Source organism: Echiichthys vipera, assembly GCF_963691815.1.
Source record: "Echiichthys vipera genome assembly, chromosome: 1".
Classification (NCBI taxonomy): Eukaryota; Metazoa; Chordata; class Actinopteri; order Perciformes; family Trachinidae; genus Echiichthys; species Echiichthys vipera.
Genome location: NC_139826.1, coordinates 37,261,120 through 37,279,575, shown reverse-complemented (window position 1 = coordinate 37,279,575; position 18,456 = coordinate 37,261,120). Strand labels below are relative to the sequence as shown.

The 18,456-nt window shown below is 46.1% G+C and overlaps 1 protein-coding gene across 1 annotated transcript in view; it reads right to left on the bottom strand.

Moving 5' to 3' along the window:
* Positions 1–18,049, bottom strand: part of otog (otogelin) — a gene marked incomplete at both ends in the record, with an annotated part of 83,817 nt that extends 65,768 nt beyond the window's left edge. The window contains 12 exons of the mRNA XM_083920565.1: positions 12–121; positions 1,838–1,944; positions 2,151–2,281; positions 3,348–3,556; positions 3,822–3,943; positions 4,916–5,073; positions 5,359–5,460; positions 6,860–7,047; positions 7,630–8,267; positions 11,348–11,405; positions 12,258–12,315; positions 17,614–18,049. Of these exons, the coding sequence (XP_083776691.1) occupies positions 12–121; positions 1,838–1,944; positions 2,151–2,281; positions 3,348–3,556; positions 3,822–3,943; positions 4,916–5,073; positions 5,359–5,460; positions 6,860–7,047; positions 7,630–8,267; positions 11,348–11,405; positions 12,258–12,315; positions 17,614–18,049 (2,317 nt within the window). The remainder of the gene's footprint in view (positions 1–11; positions 122–1,837; positions 1,945–2,150; positions 2,282–3,347; positions 3,557–3,821; positions 3,944–4,915; positions 5,074–5,358; positions 5,461–6,859; positions 7,048–7,629; positions 8,268–11,347; positions 11,406–12,257; positions 12,316–17,613) is intronic.
* Between the last annotated feature and the right edge of the window lie 407 nt (positions 18,050–18,456).

The window sequence follows — 18,456 nt, the reverse complement described above, 5'->3', positions numbered from 1 at the left end:
GAAAAACGTACCACACTGAGGAATGTGCTGCCTCCAGTCGTGCAGTGGGTGGTCGGCGTGGGCGCAGGCCCGGGCGTACTGGCTGAACACCTGGCATACCACATCACCGTTGGGACCCGACCTTCAGCAGAGTAACAAACAGAGAAGGACTCTTTGAGGGGAGCCAGGAGAGGTGTGGCCACAGGAGAACAGGTACGCTGAAGCGATCGCACAAATAACCACCCACCAGCTGTGACTCCATCTTGATTAACGAGTGAAGGCTTTAACTAGAAAATTAAAGCTGAAGAAGGTTGTTGTAGAGCGGCGGTATCAGTCGTCTGATGAGGCACATTTGTGTCTGAACACAGTAAACAGTTGTGTCTTTATCACAGTCTCTGTTACACATCACTGTGAGTTAGGCGTAACAGACCGCCGGGGCTAATGTTACTCACTGAACGAGGGCACGTTCAGGATCATGGACCTGAGCCACCAGAACACACAACTGAGAAAGCCGTGAGTGGACCGTAACAACAAGTGCTCACAGTCTTCTCCGTGGACCTGGACTTAAAAGGTACAAATCCACAAAATCTTAAAACACACCTCAATGGGCTACACAAAGAATAGCCTCAGATAGATAACGAGAATTGTGGAGGAATAATAACCATCAGATTTCAAGGCTGCAGCTTAAAATGAACATTTTTAAAATTCAAAAGGATTTTATTAAAGTGTGATTCCGGTGTAAAATCATCCCGTGGTCTTTTTTCGGCCCTTACATACATCAAATAAGCCACTGAGACAGTTTTTTTTCCCGTGTATAAACTATTAAAAGAGAAATCCAGGAGAGTGCTAACAGCTGGACGTGGCTAACAGTGATTAGCTCGGGGCAGTACGGTGAAGGCATTCAAACGCCTTTTTTAACCACTAATACTGCTGAAAATAACAGCAAACCTCTGCAGCAGCATGAGAAGAGTCCCTACACACAAAACAAAGCACCAATGGGCTCCTTCCTTTGGGATTGACTTTGCTAATCCACTTGAATGGACTTTACTATGAGAGGAGCTGGTACAGGGGCCAGTAGGTAAGTCTTTAAAACACTCTTTTAATAAACTCTTCACTAACTACGTTGTTGGTGCTTTGTTTTGTGTGTAGGGACTCTTCTCATGCTGCTGCAGAGGTTTGCTGTTATTTTCAGCAGCATTAGTGGTTAAAAAAGACCTTTGAATGCCTTCAACTTGCTGCCCCGAGCTAATCACTGTTAGCCACGTCCGGCTGTTAGCGACTCTCCCGGATTTCTCTGTTAATAGTTCATCCATGACAAAGCTCTCAATGGCTTATTTGATGGAAGTAAGTGCCAAAAAAGACCACAGAGATCACTCAATACTTCTCTATATCATGTTTATGTAACTGAAGCATATAGTCATCAAATTCATCAAATGTATATTTTCCACTACTGAATAAATGTTGCCTCCAACTGTTAAGTGTCTCCCAAAGCTGCACCCTTAAGTTTATACCCCAGTATAAAGCGCTGGCTCAGAGGCTGGAGATGGTCCAGGCCTCCTGGGTCGATCAAATTTCCAACTGAGTCAGTAAAGGGGGAAAAAACACAGCTGAGGTGCATCAGGTGTTTGATTCCAGCAATTCAAAAGGATCTACCGGTTTTATGGATGTTCACAACCCCCAGAGTCGTAGCAGGTTTGGTTTCCCCCTCACGAACACTTTCATGCTCCTCTGAGGATGAATCGTTTCCTCCTTAGACCAAATTATCACAACATCTCCAAAACCAAATCCCTAACTTTCCATCAGAGGTCACAATGGGGACAAAACAAACATGAGGCAGATCAGAATCGGGCGTTCTTACATGCAGAGGTCGTTGGAGCAGCTGGCCATGTAGGACAGCGGGCTGACGAAGTCGTGGCAGCTCTGAAACGGCGGATCCAACAGCATCGAACACACTTCCTCCACTTTCTGCAGCCACAAAAAAACACACAAAGACAGTTTTTCACTTAAAACATTTACTGTTTATATATAAATATAAGTCAAATTTACTTGTTCAGCATGTTTAAAAAGCAACTGGAGTTTCCAAAAGTGCTGTACAAGTTGAATAAAATCAGCAAAACAGAACAGAATAGGTGATATCGTAAAATATGCACACGTCTACAACAACATCTTACCAGCAGGACGTGAGCTTCGACCGCAGCGCAGGGTGAAGAGAAGCCAGAGGGCACCGTGGGACACCGGGCCTCGTGTGGCTCCGTCTCCACCCAGCTGTTCCCGAACATTTCCACATCATGAGTCAGCACGCCTGGGAGAGACAGACATGATTATTAAATTCTCAACCCAGTTTGATGCTCTGTTAATCCTGTTCCTGATCCTCTGAGCTTCTCTCCTCTCTGTCTGTATCATTCATGTCTCATCAGTGCATGTTACTAATTCAACTTCTTCCCCGGAGTTGTTTGTGCTTTGTCATCTCGCAGGTCTCTGCTGATGGTGGTGGTGCCTGCTGCCGTGGTCCTGCATGACGCTTCCTGCTGCTGTTATAATCTATCACCTTAGCTGTGCTTGTTTCTACTGTTCTGCTGTATTTACTGCTATTACAGTTAGCTGATCCCTGATTGTTTCCACCTGTGGTTCCCCTCCCTCATGTATAAATAAAGTCCCTGTCTTCCCCCTTGTTCCGTGCCAGCGTTTTGTTCCACAGTCTTGTTCATGCTTTCGAGTTCTTTGTCTCCACGTTCAGGTGTTTGTATTCCTTGTTTCTGTCCAAGTAACTTTAACATTTTTGAATTCTCTTGTGACTTTGTTTTTTCCTCCTGGTTGGAGCGTCTTTATATAATTAATTATTTTGTTCACTCTGTTTTTGTTTATTCCTCCCGTACAGAGCGACTTAGCTTAGAGATTTATTTGTTAACTTTGCCTTTTGTTTTGTTCCTCCTGTGCGGAGTGATTTTTTTTTGTTTGTGGCTCTTTTTCTTTTCCACGTTCCTGACGTCAAGCTAATAAATTCAGTGTTGATCCGCGAACCTCCGCATCTGAGTCCTCATTCCTGCCTGGGCCTGACAAGTAGTAGTAGTATTATAAGAAATGAAGTCCCACTCAAGACACATTTTAAAGTAAAGTATGTAAAAACTACTCTGCTATGATTAATATTTAGTTTAATTTGGTTTTCCCACACACAAAAGAAATGAAAAAGAGAAGGGACTGGAAGCACATCTACTCTTCCCCCTCATTGAGAAACTCTGCACCTGACTCGCCCCTCCTTTAAGTAAAGGACCACTGATCATTATAATCCTGTATTCAACTAAATGCAGCCTAATTTAAACTCTGACGTCTAGACTCCAAATCAAAGCTTCCAGACAACGCGATCGTACCGTAACTCGTCTTCAAGTCGTCCTGGACGTCTGCGTTGAAGTTCCCACACAGGCCGCAGGTTCTGCCCACAAACTCCGGGCTGAGTTGGATGTAGACGGAGCCGCTGCGTCCCTCCCACGCCAGCGTGAAGCCGTGCTGCTGCGTCACCAGAACGTACTGCGAGATCTGCTCCAGCTGCAGGTCGTGGATGTGATGAGGCAGCTGCAAACTGAAGACGGAGGCAGTGAAGACTCAACGACGCCGTCGTAGCTCACGCTAACTGATATATACGGCGTTAACTTTTCTACGGATACTCACAAACAAAATAAACAAAGTTTCTCCCATTTATGTAAAACCAAACATATAGAGAGCAAACAGACTTAAATGGACAGGTATAAAAAATATACAGGTATAAGGAATTCCTAAAAGAGAGAAAGCAGAAATCACAAAGACATATTTCCGTGTTCAGCTGTGTCTGGTGCTCAGCCGCTGACCTTTGGCCCTTGAAGGTCACGTTGGTGGCGTGCAGCCGCAGCTCACCCTCCCACGGCAGGAAGACGCTGACAGAGCGTTGGCAGGTGTAGGGGGCAGAGCTGCAGCCTGGGTCATTGTGGACCTGCACACAGAAAGATGCAAATGTATCATTAATAATAATATTGATAAGCATTTTACCTTTTAAGAGATCCCACTGGTGGTTTTCCCTCCATTAAATACAAACCCTGACATAAGAATGAATTTGAAAGGACTTATGTACTTAATGTAAATCATAAATAAGTCATAGAGTGTGGTCTTTACTTACTCTGTAAAGTGTCCTGAGATAACTTTGGTTATGATTTGGCACTGTAAATAAGATTGAATTGAATTTAAAAGAAAGTTACGTTGAGGGAGAGTTGTGTTTTATTTTCATCATGCCATGTCTGTAAAATGATTTCTATGGACTACTCAGTAGACCAGCAGATACTATAGTAGCTACAGTACTGCACAAATGCTTGAAGACAGAAGAAATCCACTATTTCTACCCCAGCTCTCCCTAAATGACTGGTTTAAACGCTGAAACTTGACCCTAAAAGTAAAACGCATTCTTCAGCAAAGTGTGTTACAAAAGAAAATGTCCTCTCACCTCTTTATAACATGTTCTGGTTGTTATATCTGCAACTTTATTTTCTTTTTGTTTATGAGGTGCTCCTCGTCATGAACGATGCACTATCAATAATCATAATGCGCTTGGATCTTTTTTGTGCTCCCTGTTTGGTTTGCCGTTCCCATACACAGACACGGTCTCCGCTGCCTCTTCTGCGGAACAAAGTCCCGGTCTGTTGCAGATGCTCTCAAGGCATGGTGGGTAATTGCAGCATTTAATGGTAATTGACTCTAATAACCAGATAGCTTTCACTAATCTTCAGAGCAAATCTTTTCCTCGGGCGGAGACGGAAACCTTCGCAAAAACTCAGAGAGTAAGAGTGTGTTTCAGAGCAGGACGCCACCGAGTCCCAGCTTCCCTCGACTGGAAGCAGGCGTCGAAGCGAGACCTTCTGGGCAGCTTCTGTAGTCAGGAGGATTCATTTCGACCGGCTGAGTGTGAACTAACCTGGACGGCGATGCTGGCCTGGGTGGTTTCCTCACAGTCCTTCAGCAGAGTGTACGTGCACCGACCGGGGAAGTGATAGTAGAGGCCGTCGAAGGTCTCAAAGTTGTACTGACCCCACGTCCGACACGTCATCTCCCTCTCATAGCCAGGATTTGGAACTGGCCGGATGAATTGATGGACAAAAGCAGTGATTATATTTTGCTTCACTTAAAGCTGATGTAGGCAGTTTATTTTTGGTGTTGTTGGGCAAAAAAAAACATGATAATCTTTTATTTTTTCATACTTTAATTCAAGTGTTGAGAAACTAGACGTCTGCATTCCTCTAGCCTCACCAAAGCACTTTAATCAACACCATCTCACGTTCTTACGTATAATAGAGTAAAGTATGATGGCAGTCACCAGTCAAATGGTCTCAGAAAGAAGAATGCCAGGTGTGTGTTTACCTGTTTGACATCTGTGTCCAGTGGCCTGATACAAGCTGCAGTCACACGACTCCGGCTGAACGCACTGTCCCCCGTTCAGGCAGGGAAACGCACATGGCTCCGCTGAGACGAAACAAACAATTACACTGAATATTATTAAGATATTTCCCTTTTCAGGTTGTTTCACTAATGCACATTTCACCTGAATCTTACTTGATAAAAAGCTCTACTGATACACATAATCGTTAAAATAAAGAGAGCGAAAATGGCTGAAAGTGCGTCCGATTTTTGGTTTAAAACACTTTCGTATTACAGGTAAAAGTAAAAGTAAGAAAGAATAGATGAGATAATAAATGACTGTATGTTTCTTTCATGTACCATAAAATCCATACATCCATGCTAACGACCACCGAATCGGATGACTAACTGAGGATCTGCAGCTCACACCTTTAAGGAAAAGTCACCATCTGTCAGCACCCATATGGAGCTGTGGGGCCCTGAACGCACCACCAAACACCAAACGATGGCGTCTCTGCAGCGACGCCATCTGCTCAGTGGGCTTACAGCTCGTCTGTTCAGCCAACCACGTCCCACACAAGTACAGGTACCATGCAGGGGTTTGTGGAGGTGCAGGGGTGTGTGTGTGTGTGTGTGTGTGTGGGGGGGGGGTGTAATTAATCAGATAAAAGCTACCTTCCTTCTGTTCGCTCTGCGAGGGGGAAGTGAGACAGAGGGCTCACTTGTTGCTCTGTTTAAAGCCACATTTCACAACTTTCTGACGCTTCAAAAAATGGAATCAGGAGGTTGGACAACTTTGGACCTCTGTTGCTAGTAAACCTCAATTATAAGTGTGAGTGAGGACTTGTTTATTCATTCCTGTTTTGTGCAGTCGAATCACCCAAGTACGTTCATATAGGATGATTCTGCAACGCACAACTTATGCCAAACATTCAGCGCCAATGCAGGTGACAGTGTGCCGCTTATGTGAAGCATTGACAAGTCAAAATGAGTTGGTCTCTTAGTGCAACGCTTTCTCATCAACAGGTTTGTATAATATCTTCCAAAACCGCGACCAGAAGTCAACATGGAGACAGCAACCGATTGGAAGTGGGCTGTGACGGTAACTTTTTCCATGTAAGTCAATGGAAAAAAGTCTTTCTGGGCCCCAAGGCATCACGTGACCAACAGGGAAGTTGTAATTCCACTGTTTGGCCACTTTGTCAAATTGGCTTCAAATTCTGGCCCTCTTCTGTGGCCCTGGTCTCTGCATTTGTGACGTTTCATTGCTTTTATTGATTGTAGGTCAATACAATCACGTCCAGAGGCATGTTGGTCTACAGCCAAGGCTTATAAATACCAATACCTCCTTTAAAAATGTGATCTGAGGATAGGCTACTGAGAATGGCAGAGCTGAAGGAAGACAAAGACCAATCTTCACCAGAATTCTCCCTTTTTTTTCTTATGCCATCTGAATAATTTAAAAGAATATACAACATGAACTATCTTCATACAGTAAACAAACCTTGAATCCTACGTAACGATGACCTCAGGGCTTCCTTCGCCTGTCTGGCGAGTAGCGAAATGTTAACTGGGCGCTCGTCTCCGCTGTTTCCCAGTGAACCAGATAATGGTTGGTTTGATGGCACGGAGCTGGTCTGGGATTGGTCAGATGGGGCTGACCCTGACAGTGATTGGTTGTGTGATGTTAAGCTGGATGATATGTGGTGTAATACTTTTGAGGTGGTTATGTCTTGATTTGTTTTTGGTGAATGATTAGAAGATGTTGTGGTGAGTGGTGCATGGTTTGGTGTTTTTGAGACAGTTGTTGCTTGGCTCATTGGTGTTTGGCTGGATGGTGATTGGCTAGGTTTTGTAGTACTGCTTGCTGAATGGTCAGATAACATCTCGGCTGGTGCAGTGCCAACTGGCACCGTGTTGATTGGGGATTGGCTGGATTTTGCTGTGCTGGTTGGTGACTTGATAGGTGATGCCTTCTTTGTCTGTGATTGGCTAGTTGGTGCTACACTGGTTGGTGTTTGGCTGACTGTTGTTGTGCTGCCTAAAGATGTTCGGGCTGATGCTGTGACCTTTGGTGATTGGCTGGGTGGTCCTATTCTGTTTGGTGATTGGCCAGCTGGTATTGTGCTAGGTGATGATTGGCGGGCTGTTGCTATGGTTGTTGGTGATTGGCTGGTTAGTGATGATTGGCTGACTGGTACTGTTTTTGTTGGTGATTGGCTGGATGGGGCTATGGTTGTTGGTAATTGGCTGATTGGTATTGTTTTTGTTGACGATTGTCTTGTTTGTGCTGTGCTGCCTGGTGATTGGCTGGCTGATGCTGGGGTGGTTAGCGATTGGCTGGATGGTGTCGTGCTGGTTGGTGATTGGCCGCTGCCTAGTGATTGGCTGACTTGTACTGTTTTTGTTGGTGATTGGCTGGTTTGTGTAGTGCTGCCTGGTGATTGGCTGGCTGATGCTGTGGTGGTTTGTGTTGTGCTGCCTGGTGATTGGCTGGCTGATGCTGTGGTGGTTGGTGATTGGCTGGTTTGTGTTGTCCTGCCTGGTGATTGGCTGGCTGATGCTGTGGTGGTTTGTGTTGTGCTGCCTGGCGATTGGCTGGCTGATGCTGTGGTGGTTGGTGATTGGCTGGTTTGTGTTGTGCTGCCTGGCGATTGGTTGGCTGATGCTGTGGTGGTTGGTGATTGGCTGGTTTGTGATGTGCTGCCTGATGATTGGTTTGATGATACTGTTCTGGATGGTGTTTGACTAGATGGTGCTGTGGCTGCAGATGATTGGTCAGAGCTGAGGGCCCATGAGGAGGTCGGTGTCCTCTCCGTGTTGGAGGACGTCAGGTTGGACGCAGCGGTCCTGCTGACCAGCGAATGGCTGGAGGAGTTGGCTTCTAACGCAGCAGCTGCTGTCTGGAGCTCCTTCAAGAAGACAAAATGTATCATCAGGAATTTCATGCAACAGTTCAGTCGTGAAGCCATAACTTGATCCTATCCAACAATGTTTCAGAGCCTCTTCCAACCAAATATATTAAATCTGATCATTTTCATATAAGGCATTGGCACCGAACAGAGCAAGCAGCCAGTGCCAGCAAACTAAAACTAAGTCCTTGTAACACAGTCTTATTCTTTTTATTAATTCTATGACTTTAAATTAGATTTCAGAAAAATCGTCTCGGGTGACGCATTAAAAAGAAGCTTTGATTAAAATGTAAAACTCCCAAAGCTTTTACAATTCAATGTTTTGTTGGGGCAAAAAATTCCTCCCAGAATTACGCCGGTTGTTGCCAAACCAGAAGAGCCCGGACCGGTGAGGAGGATGAACCTGAGGCAGCGCTGGGAAAAGAAGAGGCTCGAGAGAAAAGAGCTGTCAGCCGGCCTTCATTAATGACTCCTCTGTGACTTCCAACTTTCAACTTTCCCATCCCGGTCGACGACCCCGCCCTCTCCTCCCCCCTGTGTGCGTTTCCCCCAGTTTGAATGATCTTCGTTGTATGGGAAATGCAGAGAGGGGGTGTTTATCGAGTATTTTTCTGAAGTAAAATGTGAGTTCACAGGGAGCAGAGCTGCTGCCTATGAAATATTAGGATTTGTAAGCGGTCTTAGATTAAAACTCTGAGTATCAGGAACATTTTGGCATGAAATCGTCAGATTGAACGGACATTATATAAAGTTCTAGCGCGGTTTCTACACTTCCCTCGACACCTGAGCTCTCAACTTTCATCTCAACACACGAACAAAGCAGATGGCAAAGGTGAAGGGTATAAGGAAGGTATGCGGGGTGTGTGACGATGAATTATTAATCACTGATCAGTATCAGGGGCTGTCCATACTGAGCATGCCGAACACAAATGCAGCACTGTCGACCCAGATGACAGAGATCTGATGTGAGATAGATCCGCTCTCTATACCTGCGGACCTGCGACCTGTGCTACTAATTGCTTTGTTCGTTTACTAACCCCCCCCTCTCCCTCCCTATAGTTTGGCCCGGATTCTCACGCCTCTTTGAGCCGGACAAAAGGAGCGACCACTGATGGAGCCTCTGATAGCGCAAGAGTGAGACAACAGACCGGCTACTGAATATTCCTGCTGGGACTCGCTCGAACGTCGGTTTCTGGGAGGAACAAATGTCACCGTGCAGCAATTTAACTTTGACATGCAGAGGTGCACGTCAGCAGGGGATCCGTGTGCATTTCATATCTTTACGTGTCATCCAGGTACAGTTTCAGCCTGATCTCATGGGTAATTCGGAGCTTCTTTGCGCAGAAATGTATGTATTTCAATTGTTTAACTGGGGGTGTGATCAAGAGAAAAGCAACAATCCAGTCTTTGAGTCTTTAAGTCTGATCGAACAGCCTTTCTAAACACTATTTACGGGTCCGAACCCTCCATTGAACAAACCAGACACCAACAATCGAACCTGCAAACTTTTTCTACGATCAGTGAGACGCATTTGGATCGATAGCAAAGCAGTAAAATGACAAAACAACTGGGAACACAGCACTGCAACACCATAGATATACAAGGCTTGGACCTGGAAACGGTGCTTTGAAAGTGCGTTAGGTCACGACTTAAAGACGGGACACATGGCGATGTGCTCCTTGCTGCTGCACGAGTAGATGCAGGTGCTAAAGTCTCGTTGCAGCAGCAAATGCCAGTTTTAAAACAGCAACATCACCTCAAGTGCACGATAACACCAAAAGGTTTGCAGCCGAGGCTAATCCACATAAAGCAAACACTCAGTCGTGCATGTTAAGTTTAAAAGTATTTGCATTTGTTAATAAATCTGAGGGGGGGCGACACGGTGGAGTAGTGGTTAGAAGGTTCCAGGTTCGCATCCCGACTGGGGCCCTTCTGTGTGGAGTTTGCATGTTCTCCCCGTGTCTGCGTGGGTTTTCTCCGGGTTCTCCGGTTTCCTCCCACAGTCCAAAGACGTGCAGGTGTTCGGTTCATTGATGACTCTAAATCACCCGTAGGTGTGAATGGTTGTCTGTCTCTGTTCGTCTCTATGTGTCCTGTGATAGACTGGCGTCCTGTCCAGGGTGTACCCCGCCTCACGCCCGATGTCAGCTGGGATCGGCTCCAGCCCCGCCGCGACCCCGACAGGGACAAGAGGTTGAAGATGAATGAATAAATAACTCTGGGATCAGAAACTGAGGATTTTACTTTTAAGATCTCCGTGGGTCTGAAGTTAAAGCGTTTGTTGGGTGCAAGTTGTCGCAAAGATTACTAAAGAAAAGATGTTGTGACGTCCGTGTGTGATCATCATTATCATTACTCAGAATCAAAGAAACGGTACTTTTGAAAGGGCGTTAGGCCACGACTCAAAGACACGTCACATGGCCATGTGCTCCTTGCTGCTGCACGAGTGGATGCAGCTGCTAAAGTCTCATTCCAGCAGCAAATGCCAGTTTTAAAAACAGCAACATCACCTCAAGTGCACAATAACGCATATGGCCATATGTGGATCGTGTTATTTATTGTATCGTGAGGTTTTAAGCGAGTCCCGGCTCGAAAAAGATGAAAATAACTCTAAAATATCACAATAAACCACTAAAACACTGCAGATAATGAGACATGTGTGCAATTGAATGTAAATCTAATTGAAGAACTCTTTAAAATGATGTCTGCCATATTTTTAACCCTTCAATCTGCATCCATCACTTCCCATAAAGTGTTAATTTATATATTTGAATCATAGCATTGTGTCCATATGTCACCCTGTGTCGTGCTTTACTCATCTGCATACACGATACATGTCTGTCTATCGAAGCAAATGATGAAAGCTGTTCAGGAGACGGTTTGCTCTCTTCTGTTCCCCGGCTGCTTTGGTGCGAGCGCTGCAGATTTTTCGGGGACCTCTTTTGGTGGCTGTGTGTGTGTGTGTGTGTGTGTGTGTGTGTGTGTGTGTGTGTGTGTGTGTGTGTGTGTGTGTGTGTGTGTGTGTGTGTGTGTGTGTGTGTGCAGCTCCATCAGCATCACTGATCAATGCGGCAGCCTACCTGCCCTCCCTGGGAAGCGGTGTCCCATTTCTGCGGCTTTATCCTGCTGCTCCCGCTGCTGGGACAGAGAGAACAAGGACAGGTTTGTTTTCCGCTGCACACACACACACACACACACCACCCCCCCACCCCCCACCCCGACACCACGAACCCACGAACCCACCGGCGACCAGGAACCGACCAAACCACCGAAAACCCCCAAACACCCAACAAATAAAAAAACAACAGGCAATCGATGGAACGAGCACAGAGGGCCGTCGAGTTCAAGCTCAGTTAGAGCTGCGGCGAGTCAAGTGAACCATCAATTTCTCAGCTTATTGATTCAATGATTGATCCATAAAATGTCTAAAAATTGGGAAAATGTTCCTCACAAGTTCCCAAAAGTTCTCTTATTTCAGATGATGAAGTTCAGGGAATTAAAGATATTAAATATTTGATCAAAGTAAAAATCTAAAGATAGTAAAAATCCTCTTTCACTTTACTTTAAAAAAGAAAAACCACACATTTTCACATTTGAGAAGCAAAAATTAAAAGTTTTTTGTCAATTTTGCAGAAAAAAATGACTTAAATGAATAATTAATTATCAGAATAGTTTCCAATTAATGTTCTGTTGTTGACAAATTGATTAATCGGCCGATAATTTCAGCTTTTTTTTTACAAATAACATGCTTTTGGTTATTGTTATTGTCGTTATTATTGTTATAAATTAGAATATATGGAAATTAAACACATAACACTGGCAGAAAAAGTGTAAATGCAAAGTGTATGTGCATCACCCTTAGGATATAAATTAAGACAAAATGACATTAGTGTGGCTATGATGCAGATCACGTCATACTCACAGCATTTAAAACGATAATAATGAAATAATAAAGATATAAATATAAATATAAAAATAAATGTCACTCACTTATTAAATTCGTTCCAGTTAGAGAGGTTCACTCTGTCAACACCCCAGGACAGATGTGCTGAAATCAAAGACAAATAAAGAAATAAAGAAACAATGTGACTCAAATAAAAGGAGAAAATAATCTGAAAAAATAATCTGGATTAAGACAAATGAGAACACTTAAACACCCACGAGCTGCTCCATAAAGTTCACATTTCATTTTCTGATCATCATTAAATTAAAAAGGAACATTTCAGGTTTCATTCCCCGGTGTTGTGCGCGCTATAAGGGCGCATGGAGCCTCGCGCGTGCAGCCGACTCACCTTGATAAATGAGGATTAAATTGAGCGTAAACAGGTGAAAGAGCCTGGTCCTGGTCCGGGTCCCGGTCCCGGTCCCGGTCCGGGTCCTGGTCCCGCTCCGTCTTAAATAGGGATCCATCGGTGTGTCGCGGACCCGCGGTCAGTCGGGTTTGGACAGCATCACCTGGTGAAACCCCTCCGGCCTGACTCCCGCTGCTCCCCGCGTTGCTCCATCCGGATCTTCCCCGAGCGGCCCGCCGCGCGCCTCAAGAGCCGCTGCACCTGCTCATTTGCATAAAATATGCGCAGGTGAGCGCGCGGGGGGGGGGGGGGGGGGCGGGGCCGAGCTGCGGCGCGCAGGTGACCCGTAAAAAACGGGCATTCAACACGGACCACTGTTTTATACAGGGAGTACGGAATGAAACAATGAAATATATATATTTTTAAAAATGATAATAATGATAATTCATTTTATATAAGCACTCAGCAGCTCGTGAGTGTTTAACTGTTTTATTTGACGTAATCCAGATTCATTTTTACTTGTATTTCCCTTTATTGGAGTCACGTTGTTTATTTCTTTCTTTATTTGTTTGTTTGTCTTTGATTTCAGCACATCTGTCCTGGAAGGAAGCTTTCAAAGTGGAATCAATTTAGTGATATTTATTATATGATCATGTGATATTTTTTATAATAACTCTCTCACCTCTGCCTGACAGAGAACTCTGCTCTCTCTACTGTTTTTTTGTTGTATATATTATTATTGTTTATTGTTTATAGCACACTGTGCACTGTATGTAAACACTATGTATATATTGGATTCTATTTATGTTATGTGCACACTTTTAATTTGCTGACCCACTGCTGCTGTTACAAAATCATTTCCCAGTCTGGGATCATTAAAGTCATTCTATTCTATTCTATATATATATATATATATATATATATATACACCTTAAGTACTTCTGATTCTGATGATACTGCATACACTTATTTCCTGCCAGTGTGTTTGATTTCTATAAATCATTTATTCTTTATTTCTTTATTTGTCTTCGATTTCAGCACATCTGTTCTGGGGTGTTGACAGAGTGAACCTTCTAGCTGGAATTAATTTATATATATTTATATTCAGTCATTCTTAGTCATGAAACATCAACTTAAATATGTGAACATTTGGGAAATAGTGAGGAACATATTTCCGTAGCGGTGACATTAAAGTGCATTTAACTCATTTCACCCAGAGTTGTGTTTAAAGCACCTGAACTCTCGGTGAAGACCAGGAGAACAGCGCCCTCCTGTGGACAGAACGGACATGGTCGTGCAAAAGGAAAATGATCATCAAAAACATAATAATCAGGAGGAGGAGGAGAAGGAGTGACATACCCTTTTCCATTTATACGTACCTCATTATTAAGAACCTGCAGGGTATTTAGTTTTTATGTGTGTGTGTGTGTGTGTGTGTGTGTGATGTCTCCGTCTCTCTCTACCAAACACCCATTCTTTGATTTTAAAGTTTACACGTTTCTCCTTAAATCCCATATTTTAAACCGAGGCCATAAGAAGAGTTTAAATATTTTAAAAAGGGCGGTTTCAAAGTGAACTAAAGAAGAAGGCGAAGAAGAAGGGAAAGAAGAGGAGTTGAAAGAAAAAGGAAGAAAAGGAGGAAGAAGAAGAGGAGGAGGAAGAGAAGAAGAAGAGGAGGTGGAAGGAGGAGGAAGAGAAGAAGAAGAAGAGGGAGAAGAAGAGGTGAAAGAAGAAGAAGAAGACGAAGAAGAAGAAGAAGAAGAAGAACCTACAGGGTATTTTGTCTTATGTGTGTGTGTGTGTGTGTGTGTGTGTGTGTGTGTGTGTGTGTGTGTGTGTGTGTGTGTGTGTGTGTGTGTGTGTGTGTGTGTGTGTGTGTGTGTGTGTGTGTGTGTGTGTGTGTGTGTGTGTGTGTGTGTGTGTGTGTGTGTGTGTGTGTGTGCGTGCGTGTGTGCGTGCGTGTGTGTGTGATGTCTCCGTCTCTCTCTACCAAACACACATTCTTTGATTTTAAAGTTTTTACATTGCTCATTAAATCCCATATTTTAAACCGGGGCCATAAGAAGAGTTGAAATATTTAAAAAAGGGCGGTTTCAACCTTTACTCTGTGGACTGGGACGGACGACGCTCCGCCCTCTGACAGGAAACACACCTCTAATGCTGCTGCGGTGCCCTCTGACAGGAAACACACACCTCTAATGCTGCTGCTGCGGTGCCACCTGACAGGAAACACACACCTCTAATGCTGCTGCTGCGGTGCCACCTGACAGGAAACACACACCTCTAATGCTGCTGCTGCGGTGCCACCTGACAGGAAACACACACCTCTAATGCTGCTGCTGCGGTGCCCTCTGACAGGAAACACACACCTCTAATGCTGCTGCTGCGGTGCCCTCTGACAGGAAACACACACCTCTAATGCTGCTGCTGCGGTGCCACCTGACAGGAAACACACACCTCTAATGCTGCTGCTGCGGTGCCACCTGACAGGAAACACACACCTCTAATGCTGCTGCTGCGGTGCCACCTGACAGGAAACACACCTCTAATGCTGCTGCGGTGCCACCTGACAGGAAACACACACCTCTAATGCTGCTGCTGCGGTGCCACCTGACAGGAAACACACACCTCTAATGCTGCTGCTGCGGTGCCACCTGACAGGAAACACACACCTCTAATGCTGCTGCTGCGGTGCCACCTGACAGGAAACACACACCTCTAATGCTGCTGCTGTGGTGCCACCTGACAGGAAACACACACCTCTAATGCTGCTGCTGCGGTGCCACCTGACAGGAAACACACACACCTCTAATGCTGCTGATGCGGTGCCACCTGACAGGAAACACACACCTCTAATGCTGCTGCTGCGGTGCCCTCTGACAGGAAACACACACCTCTAATGCTGCTGCGGTGCCACCTGACAGGAAACACACACCTCTAATGCTGCTGCCGCGGTGCCACCTGACAGGAAACACACACCTCTAATGCTGCTGCTGCGGTGCCACCTGACAGGAAACACACACCTCTAATGCTGCAGCTGCGGTGCCACCTGACAGGAAACACACACCTCTAATGCTGCTGCTGCGGTGCCACCTGACAGGAAACACACACCTCTAATGCTGCTGCTGCGGTGCCACCTGACAGGAAACACACACCTCTAATGCTGCTGCGGTGCCACCTGACAGGAAACACACACCTCTAATGCTGCTGCTGCGGTGCCACCTGACAGGAAACACACACCTCTAATGCTGCTGCGGTGCCACCTGACAGGAAACACACACCTCTAATGCTGCTGCTGCGGTGCCACCTGACAGGAAACACACACCTCTAATGCTGCTGCTGCGGTGCCCCCTGACAGGAAACACACACCTCTAATGCTGCTGCTGCGGTGCCACCTGACAGGAAACACACACCTCTAATGCTGCTGCGGTGCCACCTGACAGGAAACACACACCTCTAATGCTGCTGCTGCGGTGCCACCTGACAGGAAACACACACCTCTAATGCTGCTGCGGTGCCACCTGACAGGAAACACACACCTCTAATGCTGCTGCTGCGGTGCCACCTGACAGGAAACACACACCTCTAATGCTGCTGCTGCGGTGCCCCCGCAGCGTCACCAGCTGCAGACTCGAACCAGCATGTGAGAGTCTGCGGAAACACTTCCTGTGTCTGTCTGCGTACAAAAAAAGGCCTTTGACTGACTGAAGCCCTCAGAGACCCCACCAGGCTCTGTGTCCCCCGCCTGAAGGTGTCTGCTTTCATCAATGGAAACAGGGCCAGGAGAGAGGGAGGGGGAGGGGTGGAGAGGGGGAGAGAGAGAGAGAGAGAGAGAGAGAGGGAGAGCCAGAGAGAGAGGGAGAGAGGGAGGGTGAGGGGAAGAGGGGTGGAGAGGGGGAGAGAGGGAGAGAGAGACAGAGAGAGAGGGAGGGAGGGAGAGACAGAGAGAGAGGGGGGGCAGAGGGAGAGAGTGAGAGAGGGGGGAGAGACAGAGAGAGAGAGAGAGAGAGAGAGGGAGGGTGAGGGGAAGAGGGATGGAGAGGGGGAGAGAGAGATAGAGGGGGTGGGGGGAGAGAGAGAGAGAGAGAGAGGGAGAGAGAGACAGAGAGAGGGAGGGTGAGGGGAGGAGGGATGGAGAGGGAGAGTGAGACAGGGGGGTGAGGGGAGAGGGAAAGAGGGAGGAGCGAGAGAGAGGGGGAAGAGGAATGGAGAGGGAGAGCCAGAGAGAGAGAGGGGGGGGGGGGTGGAGAGGGAGAGAGAGAGGGTGAGGGGAAGAGGGATGGAGAGAGCCAGAGAGAGAGGGAGAGATAGAGGGAGACAGAGAGAGGAAGGTTCCAAGCAGCAACATTAAACATTATTTCTGGTGTTTTTTGTGCTTCTTAATCTTTCACACACTCGTACAGCTGCTGCTCTTTACAGGAACACACACACACACACACACACACACACACACACACACACACACACACACACACACACACACACACACACACACACACACACACACACACACACACACACACACACACACACACACACACACACACACACACACACACACACACACACACACACACACACACACACACACACACACACACACACACACACACACACACACACACACACACACACACACACACACACACACACACACACACACACACACACACACACACCTCATTTCTCAGGTCCCATGAAATGACTGATTGTTTCCGTAGATTGAAGCGTTTCTGCATCAAATGATCCATTTGTGTCAGAAGATGAAGAATAAATCTGGTGACGTTTCATCTCGGGAACTTTCTCACCCGTTTGTCACACTCGTAAATCGTCAACAAGAGTCTCAGTGCTCCTGCAGGACGTTTCATCCTGGTGAAACACGTTGGAGTCGGTGACTCTTTGTCTCTGCACTGCTGTTAGAGTCAAAACCAACAACTTCCAAGAGTCCCGACGCAAAACACAGTTGTGTCGTTTGAACAGTGAATCAAATATCTACCAGTTATTTATGTGCATATTGTTTTAGGTCCGTCTTTCTCCAATGGGGGTACATGTACCCCTGGGGGTACTTTGGAGTACTGCAGGGGGTACATGTACCCCTGGGGGTACTTTGGAGTACTGCAGGGGGTACATGTACCCCTGGGGGCGCTTTGGAGTACTGCAGGGGGTACATGTACCCCTGGGGGCGCTTTGGAGTACTGCAGGGGGTACATGTACCCCTGGGGGCGCTTTGGAGTACTGCAGGGGGTACATGTACCCCTGGGGGTACTTTGTAGTACTGCAGGGGGTACATGTACCCCTAGGGGTGCTTTGGAGTACTGCAGGGGGTACATGTACCCCTAGGGGTGCTTTGGAGTACTGCAGGGGGTACATGTACCCCTGGGGGGGCTTTGGAGTACTGCAGGGGGTACATGTACCCCTGGGGGGGCTTTGGAGTACTGCAGGGGGTACATGTACCCCTGGGGGCGCTTTGGAGTACTGCAGGGGGTACATGTACCCCTGGGGGCGCTTTGGAGTACTGCAGGGGGTACATGTACCCCTGGGGGGGCTTTGGAGTACTGCAGGGGTACATGAGACTAAAACAAATATATAATCATTAAAAAATATGACTCATGCATTGATCCTAATTCCCCATTTTATAGTTAGCATATAACATCCCTATTTTAACTGCGGTAAACAAATGTAATCACGATTTATGGTTGAAACGTAGCATTAGGAAGTGTTGTTGTATTTTAAAGGCTTTATAAAGCTTTCCCCCCCCTAACTAAACTGTTTTTGCGTTGTCAGGGGTTACTAAAATATTCCAAAGGGGTACATTACCAAAAAAAGTTTGAGAACCACTGTATTAGGTTATTAAGAGGGATAATTGTTTATATTTCTTTTAGCATATTGGGCTACAT